We start from the raw sequence: 16,654 nt of genomic DNA, 5'->3' as shown, positions 1-16,654 counted from the left end.
ATCCAGAAGCCTTCCAGCAAAGTGGTTGTCAGCTCCGGGCTCCGGGCAGGCTGGGAAATCCCAGTGGAGCTGGGGAAAGGCCAAACGGAGAGCCTGCTCCAAAAGAGCCCTTTCTAAAGAAGGAAAGGAGGAGTGGGAAGGATGATGGGGGTGGGGCCCACAGGGGACTGCAGGGCTCAGTTCCTAATTTCCCTACCTGGGAGGATCTGGAGCATTCATTAAAGAAATCAACTGCAGGCACCAGGAGGATGCTGGAGTGTTGGTTAAGAGCCGGCTGTGGACTTATCAGAAATAAATCTCGCCACTAGCAGCCCAGCTCTCCCTCCCCAAGGGCGGGGCTGACTCAGGAAAGTAGAGGTGGTGGCTGGGATGTCACAGCTCAGGGATAGAAGCCACGTCTGGTTCTCCTCCTCACCCTCTGCTGGTGTCTTCTCCGACACTTTCATCAACAACTTTTTCTTTCTCTCCTTAAATCCTGCCTTTCTCCTGGATCCTACCCTTCCACTTCTGTGTTTCCTCTGCACCCTCTCCTGTCTGTTCTTGGCTACATCTCCCTGGCAAGCACTGCACCTACATCTGCAAATCACACACCCACATGTGCCCCCAGGAAAAGGCACCACCATCCACTGGGAGTCATCTTTCACATCTCCCTGGTCCCCTGAGTTCCAAAATATTGCCTGATTTTTTCAGCTTCTCACCATCTCTGCTGCCAGCCCTCCAACTCCACGCCACCATCATTTCTCTCTTGGCATCCCATAAGAGCCCTGCGCTGGGTCTACCGTGTCCCTCGGACCCCCTTGCAGTCTATTCTCCACATGGCAAGTTGTAGGAATCTTTAAAGTAATAGGAGTCAGATCACATCCTTCCAGAATCTCCTGATGGCTTCCTATCATACTCTATTAAATTGAATCCAGACTCTAACGGCCTGGAAGTCCCACCACAACCCCACCCCGCCTCCCTCCCCAAACTCCTCCCCTACCAATCCCTCCCTTGTTCTGGTCGCTCCTGCCACTCTCGCCTTCTTTGTTCCCTGAATGCAGCGAGCACACTCCTGCCCCCAGGGCCTTTGCACATGCTGTTCTTGCCATCTGGAATGACCCTGCTCTCATCACTTGTCTGTCTGGTTAACTCCTAGCATCTTTCAAGGCTCCGCTCAAATGTAACCTAAATGAAGATTTCCTCTCATCCATGCCAGGATTATGATGCCCCCATGAAACCTTTGCTGGCCCTTCTGTGGCCTGTAGCACATCCTGTCTAATGGCTATTTGTGTCTGAACCTGTCTTTTCCCTTGGACTGTGAAATCCCTGAGGCCTTCAGGCATGTCTGGTTACTCTGAGTATTCCTGGCATCCAGCAGCCCAGCCCAAAGCTGGTGACAGTGAATGTTGAACGAACCAGAGTCCATCTCCCCACTGGCAGAGCCAAGCTGTCTCTTTCTGCACCCAGGCCCTGGGAGGAGGGGTTGACATAAGTAAGGCCACGTCTCATCACAGCTGTCCCTCAGGTCTGCCCCTCTCTTGCCATTTGTGCCTAAAATTCTCCATCAGGGCCTGATCCTGTCCACCTCTTAACAGTCATCCCAGAATATCCCTGGGAGAAAACTGGGAGGCAGGAGGGCCAGGTGAAGTCTTCCACTTAACAGCTGGGTGCTCTTGGACAAGTTACACAACTTCCCTGTGCCTCAGTTTCCCCTCCTGTCCAGTGAGACGAATAGCACTGCTGCGAGGATGAATGAGGTGACAGAGGTGATGTGCTCAGCCCGTAGTGGGCACTCAGGAAATGTGAGCAGGTGGTAACTCTGGCTGCTGCAGGGCCTGCTGGTCCTGCCACCCCTGGCAGGGGCCTGGGGATGCCCAGGTAGCGGCAGAAAGTAGGACAGAGCTGCCTCCTGGTTCACACCTCTGTCAGCCTCCCCAGCCCCTCCCTTCTCGGTAGGAAATGGGTCGTAGGCAAGACCCGCGCCGGGATTTCTCATTTCCGTTCCAATCTTTGGGGACAAATGCTTTCAGTTTCATTTAATCATAAAGCTTCTTAATTAGTTTTTTTTTTTTTTTTAAATTCTGAGCTGCTAAGCTGTCCCTGCCAGAGGGGGTGGAAGTGCTGGCTTCTGCAAAGCCTGGGGCTTCCTGGGCCTGGCAGCAGCTGGTCCAGCTACCCTGGGTGCCCAGCTACTTTAAGGCTCTCCAGGGCCCAGCAAGGGTGGAGTTGCTTCCCTCACCTCATCCCAGCTCAGGCCGTCCAACAACACCTCAAGCACCTACTGTGTGCCAGGTGAGGGACACAGCGGAGATAAGGCAAGGTTTCCACTCTCTACCAAGGCCACGGGAAGGGATTCACTCACTTATTTATTCAGCCAATGTTTATCAAGTGTCTCCTTGGTGCCAGGCCCAGGGCGCTGGGAACAGGTGGTGTACCGGACAGATGTGGTCCCTGGTCTCTCGGAGTGCACTGCTTAGACGAGGGGATGAGCGAGGAAGCAATCACAAAGCAGCTGGGTGAGGCTGGATAGGTGTTTGCCGAACCTCTGAGACTCACCAAAGTTTGGCCGATCCAGGGGTTAATAGAGTGGGAGGGCTGGGCTGGCTGGAACTGCCTCCCCCTCTCTTCCTCTCAGTCGTTAGGGAGAGCTTTTCCATCCTTTTCTGTTTCCCAGTGGGCTTACCCTCAACTAATGTACTTCCTGTAGTCATTTACAACCTAGTCTGAATGGGAGTCCAGTGACCCCTTTCCCAGGGACAGTCTCTGTGGCTATTTGGTGCCTCAGGGAGCAGTTAAAAATGTCATTATCCAAAAGAGAGAGCTTCCTGAGCCTCTGATGTCCAGCTGCTCTGTCCCCTGCTGTCTCTGTACTGTGCAGGCCCCACATTCAGATGTGTTGAGCTCACCTGGCCTTACATCATGTAGCTCTTGCCCACCGAGAAGCAGGCAGGGCAGAAGAGGAAGGAAGGGAAAGCACACTTGTCTCTGCTGAGGGCCAGGCAATGCTGGGCACTACACCTGCTTTTTCTCCTTAACCTTCACAGCCGCCACGCGAGAGAGGTGGTCTCATTTGTATTTGACACAGGGGGAAACTGAGGCTCAGAGAGAGAAAGATGCCCGCCCAAGGTCACACAGCTGGTTATGGATGGAGCTGGGATTTGAACCTACAGCTTCTCATTCCTCGTCCAATGCTGCTTCTTCTACACCAGTGGCTTCCAACCCTGGGTCCCTGAAGGGAGCAGTAAAGGTCTGATTTAAAAGCTCAAAGAGAAATCACTCTCTCCCCATACATACAAAGGGCACTCAGGCAAACAAAAACAAGTGTTTTAGCTGGAATCAGAGCAACATGGGGAGGAAGCTCCACCCTCTCACCCTGTACAGAAGCTCTCTTGAGCAGTTTCAAATCTCTGCTTCAGAATGGGTAAATGACTAATTATTACTTAAGAAATGCAGCTTTTGGGAAAACCAGTTTTTTCAGAACATCAGGCCCATCAAAATCAAGATGAAAGGGGTCTTGGTGGGGAAAGGGCTGTGACCACTGCATTTTACTGAGATTGTGGCCTGATCCCCTAGACCAGAAAAGCAAGACTCAGAGAGGTCAAGGCAACTGCCTGAGGTCTCACAGCTGGGGAGGAGTGGAGCTGAGGCCAGGGCTCTTTCTGCTTCACCAGACTGCCTAGTCTTGCGGGATGATAGAACCCCAGAACCCAGCCTGGAAGGGGGCCCTGCGGGAGGGGGGAGTGGGGAGAGTGCCCAGGAGCACACGTACCTTCTCATAGTACTGCAGCTCGTAATCCAGGATGACGCCATTGGGCTGGTCGGGCTGGGACCACGACAGGGTAATGCTGTCCACGGTGCGGCTCACCTGGTGCATGATGGACACGGCCGATGGAGCTGGAAGGGAGGTCAGAGGTCAGGGGTCAGGGGTGGGCATGAGAGGGTGCAGCTTCTGGCCCAGCCTCCAAGGTGCCCAGACAGAGACCTATGGGACCACAGAGGGGAAGGCATCTGGCTTAGGCCACACAGCCAGCCTGGGGAGCCGACAGGGTGCAGGGCCGCAGGTGCTGTTCTCATGGGGCACCTTCAGATTACAGACACCGACAACTCCAGCCATCCCTGGGGAAGCTCAGCCACATCAAGTCAAGACAGATGCATTGGGCCCCTTCTCTGGTTTGGCTCCAAGTGGGTTGGACGAAATGTTAATTCATTCTCTCTTGGAGCTTACAGTCTACTGAACCAGGGGACATACAGACCCTAGACATGGTGACGGGGCTCTGGGACAGGGAAGCAAAGACGGTGGGAGATTCATTCACTCCTTCAACAAATGTGCATTGAGTGCCTCCTATGTGCAGGGACACTGCAGTGAATAAAAATGACTGCGAAAAATAAATATATAAAAATAAATCCATAGCTACTATGGAAGACAGTTTGGTGGTTCCTTAAAAAGTTAAACATAGAATTACCATATGATCCAGCCATTCCACTCCTAATCATATACCCCAAAGAACTGAAAACAGGTACTCAAGCAAATATTTGTATATGAATATTTATAGCAGTACTATTCACAACAGCTAAAAGGTGGGAACAACCCAACTGTCTATCAACAGATGAATGGATAGACAAATTGTGGTATACACATATAACAGAATATTATTTAGGCATAAAAAAGAATGAAGTACTAATGAAGTACACTACAATGAGGATAAAGCTCAAATACATGCTAAGTGAAAGGCAGATGCAAATTGTATGGTCACATATTGTATGGTCCCATTTATATGAAATATTCAGAATAGGTAAGGTGATAGAGACAGTAAGCAGATTAGTGGTTGCCAGGGGCTGGAGGAGGGAGCATGGGGAATGCTGGGTATGGGGTTTTCCTTGGGGTGATGAAAATGATTTGGCACTGGATAGAGGTGGTAATTGCCCAACACTGTGAATGTACTAAATGCCACGGAACTGTACACGTTAAAATGGTTAATTGCATGTTACGGAATTTCACCCATCTCTCCCAGCAGCGTTGCTAGTGCCCTCATGGAGGGTGGTTAGATGTAGGAGACAGGATGTCAGAGGAGGGACTTCCCTGGTGGCGCAGTGGTTAAGAATCCACCTGCCAATATAGGGGACACGGGTTCGAGCCCTGGTCCGGGAAGATCCCACGTGCCGCGGAGCAACTAAGCCCGTGTGCCACAACTACCAAGCCTGCGCTCTAGAGCCTGTGAGCCACAGCTACTGAGCCCGCATGCCACAACTACTGAAGCCCGCACACCACAACTACTGAAGCCCGTGTGCCTAGAGCTCGTGCTGTGCGACAAGAGAAGCCACCGCAATGAGAAGCCCGCACACCGTGTCGAAGAGTAGCACCCGCTCGCCGCAACTAGAGAAAGCCCGCGCGCAGCAACGAAGACCCAACAGCCAAAAATTTAAAAAAAAAAAAAAGATGTCAGGGGAGGCTGTGTTTAGTGCTAGAAGGACGCTTAGAAATAATTTAGTCCCATCCCCTCATTTTACAGGTGTGGAAACTGAGGTCCAGAGAGGGTTGTGAGCTGCCCAACGTCACAGTGAGTTCAAGCTTGCTGCCCCTTCCTTGATTCCTTCTTTCACAGAGCACCCATGCCTGTGCTTTTTGCCTTCTTCTCAAATGAAACAAACCTGCACAAAGCACCTACAACGTGTTGGCCATGGCCCTGGGCCCTTCACACGTGTGTGTCCTGAGCTGACTGTCAGTGAGGGGGCAGTATTAGCCCCACCGACAGGTGCAGACCACAAAGCTCAGAGCAGCACAGGGCTTCCTGAGATGACACAGCCCGTCCGTGGGGGAGCCGGCACTTGAACCCAGGTCTGCCACTCTCCAGAGAAGGGTTTGTCCATGAGTCCTGACCCGGTCCTTCCCTATGGTGTGACTGGAGCAGAGCCCCCTTGCCTCTCTGGGCCTGAGGTTTTCATGGTCCCAGGAGGGGCTGAGGACTCACCAGGGTGAGAGGAGCACCTCCTGCAGTCTCTCCTGGCTCCTGGGCAGATCCGTGACAAGCGGATGCCCTGTCTTGACCATCACGGTGATTCCTGAAGGAGGCTGAGGCTGACCCTTCTCCTCCCACCCAAATCCTGCTTTCCAGGGCCTCTGACCACACTGACATGAGCATGGGTCAGGGACCGGTAGGGGCTCCTGGGGGATTAGTGCTTGGAGATCCTCGCCTGTTTCCTGCTCTGTCTCTGTCCCTTTGTCCCCAGCGTGGAGGGAGCTGTCTATTGGTCAGAAGACCCAGGCCCTGCTCTCTGGCCTGCTACTAACTGACCGGGCAACCTTGGGCAAGTGACCCCCCTCTCTGGACCTGGTTCCTCCTCTGCACCATGGGCACAGCTGGAAGATCCCTGTGATCTTGCAGCTCAAATGTTCCCTGCCTGTCCTTCCTGGTTAGCCCTTGTCCTGGAGTTGGATCAGCCCAGGGGCCAGCGTGGGCCGAAAAGGTCTAGGCTTCCCTCCAGCACCCCAAGGAGCTGTGGAAAATTGGCCCAAGACACCCCAGCTGGGGTGGTACCACCCAGAAGAAGGACTTGGACCCTGGCCTAGGTGTCCCTGAAGAGCCTCTGTTCTTTCTGCCACCCCTCCCCCACTGCCCACCCCCAAGGGAGGGCTGCCTGTCCCTCAGCTTGGCTCCTTGCCCTGCCAGGGGCAGTGGGCCTTCTGGGGAGATCAGGGACCCGGCTCCCAGCAGTTTCCTCCTTAGTCAAACAAGGAGACTAAACAAGGAGACTCTGTCTTCCTTGTTCCCTGCCAGGGTATCAAGAAGACCCAATCCAGGGCTTCCCTGGTGGCGCAGTGGTTGAGAATCTGCCTGCCAATGCAGGGGACACAGGTTCGAGCCCTGGTCTGGGAAGATCCCACATGCCGCGGAGCCACTAGGTCCGTGAGCCACAATTACTGAGCCTGCGCGTCTGGAGCTTGTGCTCCGCAACAAGAGAGGCCGCGATAGTGAGAGGCCCGTGCACCGCGATGAAGAGTGGCCCCCACTTGCCGCAACTAGAGAAAGCCCTCGCACAGAAACGAAGACCCAACACAGCCATAAAATAAAATAATAAAATAAAATAAAATAAAATAAAAAGAAGACCCAGTCCAAAGGAGGGGCCCCACCAACCACTGCTTATTGACATCTACTAATGCTGGGCTATGTCCTCAGTACCCATGCACCCATTTAATCCTCACAACAACCTGTGAAGCAGACCTCCTTCAGCCCATTTTGCAGATGGGAAAACTGAGAATCACAGTAAAGGGACTTGCCTGAAGCTACATAGATAGTAAGTGGCTGGACAGAGCAACATATTCTCATGCTTCATGAAGTCACTTGAAGGGCTTTCAGGGCTGTGTGTATGTGTATAATAATAACAAGGAAAAAGCCACTAACCTAACACTTACTGAGCTCTTATTCTGTGCCAAGCCCTGTTCCACGTACTCAACACCTATTAACACAGGTGTAACGCAGAATTCTCACAACTGCCCTATGAGCTGAGGGCTATTAACATCCCCAGTTTATAGATGGAGACACTGAGGCTTGGAGCTGTTCAGTGACCTGCTCAAGGCTCATGCGGCAAAGCAGTGGAGGGCTAGACCTTGAACCTGGTGGTTCAGGCTCTTTACCAGCGCAGCCCTGGTTACCATGCGGTCAGCCCAGTTCCAAGTAAATGCTCACCGGAAATTAATGAGGAAATTGCTAGATCCCTGTGGAGGAGTGGTCAGAGCTCTCGGTGTCTTGGTTTCCTCATCTGTAAAGTGAGCCTAATGGTAACGTGCCTTGGGGGCTGTTGTGAGGACAGATGAATGAAAGCATTTCAGGTGCTCAGTGTGGTGCCTGGCACGTGGTCAGCTCTGTGAGTGTTCACGGGTATCACTAGGCACTGGCCACTGTGCACTGAGCAGCTGACCAGCGTCATTCTGTTTGATCCTCTCAACAACAGTGTGGGATGGGGGTTAATAGCTGCAATTTGCAGAAGAGGAAACTGAGGCTCAGAGAGGTGTGGTGACTTCCCCAAGGTCACACAGCTAGTGAGGAGCTGAGCTATGCCTGAAGCTGAACTATCCTGCCCCAGCTCTTTTCCCTGCTGTCCCTCAGAGCTGGTCCTACTCTCTGTCCCCTCCCTCCTCGACCCTGTCTCCAGTCCCAGCCCCACTCCTCCCTCTGGAGCCACCATTGTGTAGAGCTTGTTCTCCTGGACTTCTGGCGGCCCTGGCTCCTCTGTGAGGCCCAAGCTGTCTGTCCCTCTCTCCAGCCTGTTGTAGTCAGCTCCCCGTTGAAAACAACAAAATTAGTCCCTTTTGGAGTTTCCCAGATCTGGGCTAATCTGGGGGATCCTGGCTGGGGGCTTACCCTTCCTGCTGGCCCAGGAAGCACCCCACCCCCAGGCCTCCCCTAAGCTTCTCAGCCCCTCTCAGACGAAACACAGGGCAGTGTGACCACTCAGGGGGTGTGTGTACGTGTGTATGTGTGCGCGTGCGCTCGTGTGCACGCATTCACATGCACTGGAAAAATCAGTGAGGATGCTTAAACTCAGCCACTAGGGATTCGAGGAGGGATATGCCCTGCCCCTGCCTCCAAGGGTCTGAGGATAATTCTGGTGTGAGGGGCTGGATGAGGTCATCTTCAGGGCTCCGTGGAATGCTGGGATCTCTCACCAAGGTGGGAGGGGTATGTATGTGGCGGGGAGGGTGTGCTGCCACTGCACATCCGTGGAGCATCAGACACGCACTGAGCCCGTAGGGATAGGTGAGGAGTATTCTCATTAAGCCGCCACTGTGTGCATTTACCTAGTGCTTCCTGCTGAGAACTGTAGAAGGCTCAGCTGAGGAAATTCCAATCCAGCCCCCAGAAGGGCAGTCTAGGTTAGTGGCTGGGAGCCCAGAAGTGGAATCAGACAGACCTGCATGCAACTCCCTACTCCTCCACTCCTCAATATTGTGACCTTGAGCAAGTTCTCTTAACCTCTCTGAGCCTCAGTTTCTATACCTGTCCAATGGGGACCCTTACCTGGCAAGGATGCTGTGAGGATGAAAGGAGAAATGCAGGTAAAGGTTTAATTGTGATGCCCAGCACCATCAGGAGGGAGATATTAAGACTATTTCAATAGAGTAGAATGCTACCCAGGGCTGGGGGTTGGAGGAAATGAGATGTTGGTCAAAGGGTAAAAACTCCCAGCTATAAGATGAATAAGTTCTGGGGACCTATTTACAGCAGGGTGACTATAATTAACAATTCTGTATTATATACTGGAAAGTTAAGAGAGTAGATCTTAAATATTATCAACACACACACACACACACACACACGCAGGTAATTATGTGAAGGGATGGAGGTGTTAACTAACCTTACTAAGGCAATCATTTTGCAATATACATGTGTATCGAAACATCACAGTGTACTCCTTAAACTTGCATATGATCTATGTCAATAATATCTCAAGAAAGCTGGAAAAAAATTTCAATTCAGAGTCACTGTGATGTTGGCACGATACTGGGTGCTGGGGCTCAAGAGAGGAACCTTGCAGGGTCTCTGCCTTCCAGGGGTCACAGTCTAATGGAGAAGGCATATTTGTTTCAGCCCAATGAGTGCCTGCTCCAGGCTGGGCACCATACTAGGCAGTGGAGAAACCATGAGACTTGGACTTGGTGTGGAGCTCCTGGATCCAAGCCCCCGTTTTGGAACTCGGCCAAGATGATCCAGTCCCAAGCAGGGTGAAGCTGCCCCTTCCACATCTCTCCCTGCAATTTCACCTCCCAATAATGGAGGTGAAAGTGGTAGCATGTGTCCCTATAGATTACTGGACTTTTCCAACTTGAGTGGGAGTAAGGAGATAACCAGGAGACCTTGTTAAAACTCGTATTACTGGGCCCCTCCTGCTCCCAGAGATTCTGGTTCAGCTGGTCTGGGATGGGGTCTGAGAATCTGTAGTTCTAACAAGCTCCCAGGTGATACTGATGCTGCTGGCCTGTGGCCCATATTTTTAGGAGTAGTGAGTGGATTCAGGGCCAGAGAAGGGAAGTAACTTGTCCAAGGTCACACAGCAGGTAGAGGTGGGCCCGGGACTAGAGTCTAGATCAGCTGAGTCCTGATCTAGTGTATTTTCCACCCACCATGCTGCTTCTCCCAGCCCAGCTCTGCCCAAGACAGCCCCTCTCATCTGCCCAGGCTAGAGTATTCCTCCGGGGCCCACGGACTCAGAGTCTCGATGCAGTGGTACAGGTAGTTTCAGGAGAGGCACAGGGATGGGGCTGCAGAGGCAGGTGGGGGCCAGACCTCCAGGCCGAGGAGTTGCTTTGTCGCAAAGGCACTGGGGAGACACAGAAGGACTGCAGTAGGGGTGGCAACCTGTTCCTTAACTAAAACACAAGCTTGTCATCTGGACAACCTCTGGATGCCCCATGATGCCTTAAAAAAAAAAAAAAGGGAAGGCTCCACAGCCAACACCTAACACTTTCTTGTTCGCTCTACACCAGGCACTTTTCCAAATGCTTTACGTCAATTAACTCATTTAACATTCATAGCAACCCTGAGAGGCTGGTATTACTGTTATACCCATTTTATAGGTGAGGAAACAGAGGCACTGAAGTATGAGGTAACTTGCCCAAAGTTACCAAGCAGTGGAGCTGGGATTTGAACCCAGGCCCACCCAAGTCCAGCATCTCCTCTCCCCTCCATTGGCTGCGGCCGATGCAGGCTGACCACAGAGGTCTTGAAACCAGTGGGCCTCAGAGGGCTGCTGCAAAGCTAACTCGGTCCGGCTCTGGCTGACTCCCCTCACCCACCACCCACCCGGCCGCCCTGACTCTGGGCGCTCAGCTGTTGGTGGAGGCAGGTCCCCCACAGCCATGGGGGTCTGGGCTTGGCGGGCTTAGCTGGCAGGCTTGGGTTACAGGCAGCTAACTCAGGCTCTGATCCCATAAGCCCCGTAACCCTGGGTGTGGCAAGGAGGAGGCATTTGCTGGGAAGATGATCAAGGCGGGCCAGTGAGGGCCAAGCAGGGCTGGCCTTTCTCCTGGAATCCAGGGGGATTAACGGCGGAGAAAAGGGAACAGCTGGATGTTCTCCCATCCCTCCTGCTGCTCGCCGCCCACCCTGAGGTGTCAGGTTTCCCTGTAAGTTGGTCTTTAGGGAATTCTGGTATTTTCAATTACCAGCCAGGCACACCGGCAGGGGGATGGGATCAGTGGCGCCCCGTGACCCCTGCAAGGAGATGGAGCCCCAGGGAGCAAGCACAAAAGAGGCTTGTGGTCGAGAGGTTAGGGGAGGCTGGCCAGGCAGGGCCTGCTCGGTGGCGGGAGCAGGTGGTCAGGGGCCCTGCTGCCCCCAGCGAGCCCTGGGGGAGCTTCCAATCTCTTCACCAGCTGAGACCTGGGGAAGTAGCCTTCCCTCTGTGTGCCTCGTTCCCTCTCAGGGCATGGATCCCTACTGAGTCCATGGAGTTGCCCTAATTCCTGTCTTCTGACATCCTTTACACATAAGAAAAATAAATCTCCATTTGGTCTAAGCGACTATGGTAGACTGGTTGTATTACTTGCCTCTCTGTCTCTATATCCTTTGCCCTGTAATTTGTGTAATCCCCCTCTGACCCTGGCTCTGGGCTTGGCCGTGTGACTCGCTCCGGCCAATAGAATATAAGCAAATACGACATAAGCAGAGGCTTGAAAAAGCCCTCGCGTGTATCTGCCAGCTGTCTAGGTGCCCCGCCATGGCCACGAGAACACGCCCAGGCCGACCTGCTGGAGGATGAGATACCTGGAGCAGAGCTGTTGCCCCAGTTGTCCCCACCAGGGCCATTCCTGACCAGCCCACAGCACTCAACCCCAAACATGCAATAGAGCCCTGACAAAATCCACAGAGAAGAGATGCTGAGCAACCCGGAGTAGCTAGAGCGCAAACGTATGAATGCTCCCCGCCAAGACCCATCCAACCAGGAGACTCACGAACTAGACAAGTGCTTCTTGCTTTTACGCCATTGCTTTTGCAGTTGATTGCTAAACAGCATACTGTGGCAGCCTGTTACAGGCAAGCTGAACCAATCTTAGCTGATAGTCTAGGCGGGCAGTGCCTCCACGCTTGGGAGGATCAAAGAGGACGATGCATTTAGAGCGCTCAGCCCAGGGAGGGACGTTGCCCTCTCCCTCTCTCTTCCTTTCCCCAGGCATGGGCCTCACTGGGGGCCCTCTTGTCCTATCTCTCTCTGATCCTCTCCGCCCCCAGGGAGAGAAGTAGGTGAGTACATGATCATGTCAGTTCTAGAGACCAGCCACTGTGTGCCCGCTCCACAGGAGGGCAAAAGGATCAGAGGAGAACATGGCTGGCAGAAAGGGCTTTGGAAAGTCAAAAATTTTTCCATGAGAAAGCCATGTGGAGTGGTGTCACGGACAGAGACTCTGACACCTGGCGAGGGTGTTAGAGACCAGCTCCGCCAAGGGCCTGCTGTATGATCTTGGGCAGCCACTTAGGAACCTCTCTGGGCCTCAGTTTTCCTCTCTATAAAAGGAGGTGTTTGCACTGGATGAATGCTGATGTACTCTGACTTACGTGTGCATGTGATAGGCAGAATAACAGCCCCCAAAGATGTCACGACCTAATCCCGGAATCTGTGAATACGTTATCTTACATGGCAAAAGAGACTTTGCAGATGTGATTAAGGTTATGGCCCTTGAGATGGGAGATTATCCCGGATTATCCAGGTAGACCCACTCTAATCACTTGAGTCCTTAAAAGAGGAGAATCTTTCCCAGATGAGAGTCAGACGAGAGAGCGGGAGCGGGAGGGGGACTCGACGCCCTGTTGCTGCTTCTGAGATGCAGGGGGGCCTCGTGCAAGGACCGGAGAGACGCCCCTGGGAGCTAGGGGACCTCCCAGCTGACAGCTGGCAAGGAATCGGAGACCTCAATCCTAAAAACATATGGAGTTGAATTCTGCAGACACCCCAGTGAGCAAGGAAACAGGTCATCCCTTAGAGCCACCAGCAGGGAACACAGTCCTGCTGACACTTGATTTTAGCCTGATGAGATCCAGACTAGACTTGTGACCCACGGAACTGTAAGATAAGAACTGCGTGTCATTGTAAGTTGCTAAGTTCGTGGCATTTTGTTGTAGTAGCAATAGGAAAGTAACACACCTTCTGATTTCATTTTTAAGTCCAGCTGCCATCTATTGTGCCCGGTGCTTTGCCCACATTATTACTAACTTGGCAACCATCTTGCAAAGCTGGGATGATGGAAACATGCCCATTTTGAAGGTGAGGATTCTAAGGCTCAGAGAAGTCAGGTTCCCTAGACAGCCTGATCACATAGCTTGGAAAGGGGCGTGCTGGGTGAGGGCGGAGTTTGTCAAGTTCAGCACTGATGACTTTTTTTCCCACACGACCCCCTAGGACATGATGATGGGGGATCTTCCTAACTGGTCAGTCAGTATGGGTGGCCCCAAAGGCTGCATTTGCTCAGCCAGGCTGTGGTGTGGCAGGTTTAGGTACACAGCTTGCCCTGCCTGTGCAGAAGGCTTGGATCCAGCCAACACTGGGCCCTGAGTATGCAGTGATGTAATTATTCAGGCTCTGCCAGCGACTTGCCTGGTGGGCAAGTCATTTAACTCTTAACACCTTGCTTTCCTTACCTGTAAGATAGGAGAATAATAGAACCCACTGAGGTTGGGGAGATTCATCATTCAGGACTTGGTATCTGGCAAAAATAATAAACCACTTGCCAAATGTGAGCTATTGTATGATTCGAGTGAATACAGAACGATCTCTGCTTTTTGAGTGCCTGTCATCCCAGGCAGCCTGTGAGGTACCTTGAGAACATGAGCTCAAAGCCTCACAGCATCCCGCAAAGAGGGGGTGGTAAGGAGGCCCATAAGGAAGATGCGATCGGACGCAGGCTAAGTGACTTGTCTGGGGCTAAGTGCCGGTGAGCAGCTAGGCTTGATTCAGAGCCAGGTTTGTCTGCCTGATTCCAAAGCCCAGACCCTTCGCTCCACCCCTGGGACCAGGCAGAGGTGCAGCTCTTCAGGGCTCGCTTGGGGTGAGAGTGTGTCCGCTGCAGCCCTGGAGGGAGGCCCGGAGTACTGGGGACAGCCCCTAGCACAAGCCCCACGTTGCTGAAATGCTGCCTGCACCTAGGTCTGCATGGTTGCCTGCGCCTTGTCATTCGGATCTCAGTTCACATGCCACCTCCTCAGAGAGGCTCTCCTCTGATCCTCTGATGCCGCCGAGGCTCGCCCTCCCCCTCCCGTCCATCTCTATGTTGTCTTGTTTGTTTGTGTCGGGGACCGTGGACGCTGCAGAGCCAGACTGAACCCTGCGTCTGCCCCTTCCCAGCTGAGTGAGCCCGGGCACGTGCTTGACCTCGCCCAATCCCGTTTCCTTATCCTCCAAGTGGGGATACGCAGCCCAGCCTGGCCTCCTGTCTCTGGGGGGCCCTGAGAGGACTCGTGAACACGGGCGGAAAGGCATTCTGGAGTGGCGGAGTATAGTTCGAAGGCAGCGTGACGGCTTTATGAAGTCAGACGACGGCTCTGGCCCTGGTGAGTGCCAAGGGATAGCGAACAAGGCCCAGCACTTGCCCAAAAGAAATACTTTTTCCTTATAAGGCCATGAGCTAGATATTTATATATTGAATTTTAGGGTCCGATTAAAACCGAGCACTGAATGCGTTTGTCTGGAAATCAAGTCCCCAGTCTTATTTTCCAGCCTCATCGTACTTCTCCACACCCCACCTCACTCCATGCTTCTCTGGACCCCTCGGCAACTGCTCACCAAGCATACATTGTGCTGTGCCCCTGTCTAGGCTACAGGAGAACCACAGTGAGGGAAAGGAGACTCACTGTGAACCAATGAGTGGTGATGGTGGGGAGACAGGAATGAAATGATCAAAGACGTGAAGCTAAAATCTCAGCCACGGGAACTTGAGGGCCATGGTGCTGGGGGCATGTGACCAGGTCAGGAAGGTCAATGAAGATGAGCTAGGTCAAAAGGAAGGGGGAAATGGGGCAAAGCATTCCAAGCAGTGGGAACAGCATTTGCAAAAACCCTGTGGCAGAGAAGCTTGGTGCCTTGGAGGAAGAGAAAGGAGAGCTCTCCCTCCAGTCTGCCTTTTGTACTTCCCTCTCCTAGGATACCTTCTTCTCCGCACGATTCCATCTCTGCTTATTAGAAGCTTCTCTATTCTTCAGAGCTAAGCTCAAATGCCTCCTCTTCAGGAAGCCTTCCATGGCATGCCTTTCTCCCATTCCCCAGGAGGAAATGATTTCTCCTGCCTGTGATCTCCCTCACCTCCCAGACCCCTCCTTGGGTCCTCATTTATGCCATCTAATATGTAAACTCTGTCCATGTCTTATCTTCCCAACCAGGGCATAAATCTCAATGGCAGGAACCGTGTTTTCTACAGTGTAGACTTGGAGTTTCATGGTCCTGGGTTTAAATCCTAGTTGAGCCCACTTAGTAGCAGGACTTCGCATAAATGACTCCAGTTCTCTGGGCCTCTGTTTCCTCCTCTGGCAAAGGGGGATAGTGCGGTGAGGGTGTGTGTGGCTGCACAGCCCCCAGCTGGGCTCTGGGCATCTATGAGAGAGGGGGGCTTGTTAAGGGCCTTGGAACAAAGAGGCGGGGGAAAGGGTGGTTATGACCCAGAAAGCCTCAGAGCTTTGAGGGCTTACAGGGGCTTGGACTCACTTAGACCTGAATTTCCCAGATTTGTCTGATGCTAAGAAACACTTGAGCCACTTGTTAAAAATGCTGATTCCCAGGGCTTATTCCTGGGGTTCTGATTCAGCAGGTCTGGGGTCGGGGCAGGGGACCTGTGTTCTGAAAAAGTTCTCATACAGTTCTGACGTACAATTTGGTGGGGAAATTGAGGCCCAGAGGGAGGAACTGATTTTTCTCAAGTGTGATAGGTTGGATGGGTGATCTCAGCTCTGCCTCTATTGTAACAGGATCACACACCCACACTCTCTGCCAAGGAGCCCTGCAGGGTACGTTCACTGTGGATGACTGTGCCACAGGCAATGGCATGGGTTTATGTGGCCTGGCTTGGCTTGGCCACTTGTGTTCACACCATTCACCACAAGAGAAATAAGCCTGGGGGGCTGCTAGTCCAAGGAGAATGAGGAGACATATGGAACAGACTGAATCCAGCCCACATTCTGGAGCTCTGCCCAGCTCAGAGGACCTGGTGCCGATTAGCTAAACCCTAGCTGACCCAGAGACTAGTGAGTGAGAAAATAAATGTTATTATTGTAAAATACTGGGCTTGGGGGTGGTTTTGTTATGCAGCATCATTGCAGCAATAACTGACCAATACACTAAAGTCACATAACAAATGAATGACAAAACTGGGATTCAAACTCAGATCCCCTGTTCCTAACCCAGGGCTTGTTCCTCACTGCTTCTGCCTTTTAATCCTGAGGGCTCCCCCTGCACCCTCCTCTCTGGGAGCCCTCGCTTCCACTCTGCCTCATCTCTCTATTCTCTGGGAACTTCCAGCTCCAGACAGGAGGGGTCCATCCCAGCAGCCTTTGCTGCTAATAAGCTGAGCTGGTTAAGTAGGCAGTTTGACACTCAGGGCTCCCAAATGGATGCAGGGGAGGCCTCCACAGCTAGGGAAAGAACTCCAGGGGCTCTGGGGAATTCTAGCTTCTCCCAGGTGAACAGAGTTCCCTCG

General features: G+C 52.7%; 1 protein-coding gene across 3 annotated transcripts in view; it reads right to left on the bottom strand.

Moving 5' to 3' along the window:
- EPHB2 (EPH receptor B2) overlaps positions 1 to 16,654 on the bottom strand; it is a 186,834-nt gene that overhangs the window by 23,183 nt on the left and 146,997 nt on the right. For all 3 annotated transcript variants that reach the window (XM_057531220.1, XM_057531212.1, XM_057531215.1), the window contains exon 6: positions 3,749 to 3,873. In XM_057531220.1, coding sequence (XP_057387203.1) covers positions 3,749 to 3,873 — 125 coding nt within the window. The remainder of the gene's footprint in view (positions 1 to 3,748; positions 3,874 to 16,654) is intronic.

The sequence above is a fragment of the Balaenoptera acutorostrata genome, chromosome 1 (assembly GCF_949987535.1).
Source record: "Balaenoptera acutorostrata chromosome 1, mBalAcu1.1, whole genome shotgun sequence".
Lineage (NCBI taxonomy): Eukaryota > Metazoa > Chordata > Mammalia > Artiodactyla > Balaenopteridae > Balaenoptera > Balaenoptera acutorostrata.
The sequence above is the reverse complement of the archived record's forward strand: the minus strand, read 5'-3'. Positions and strand labels throughout refer to the sequence as shown.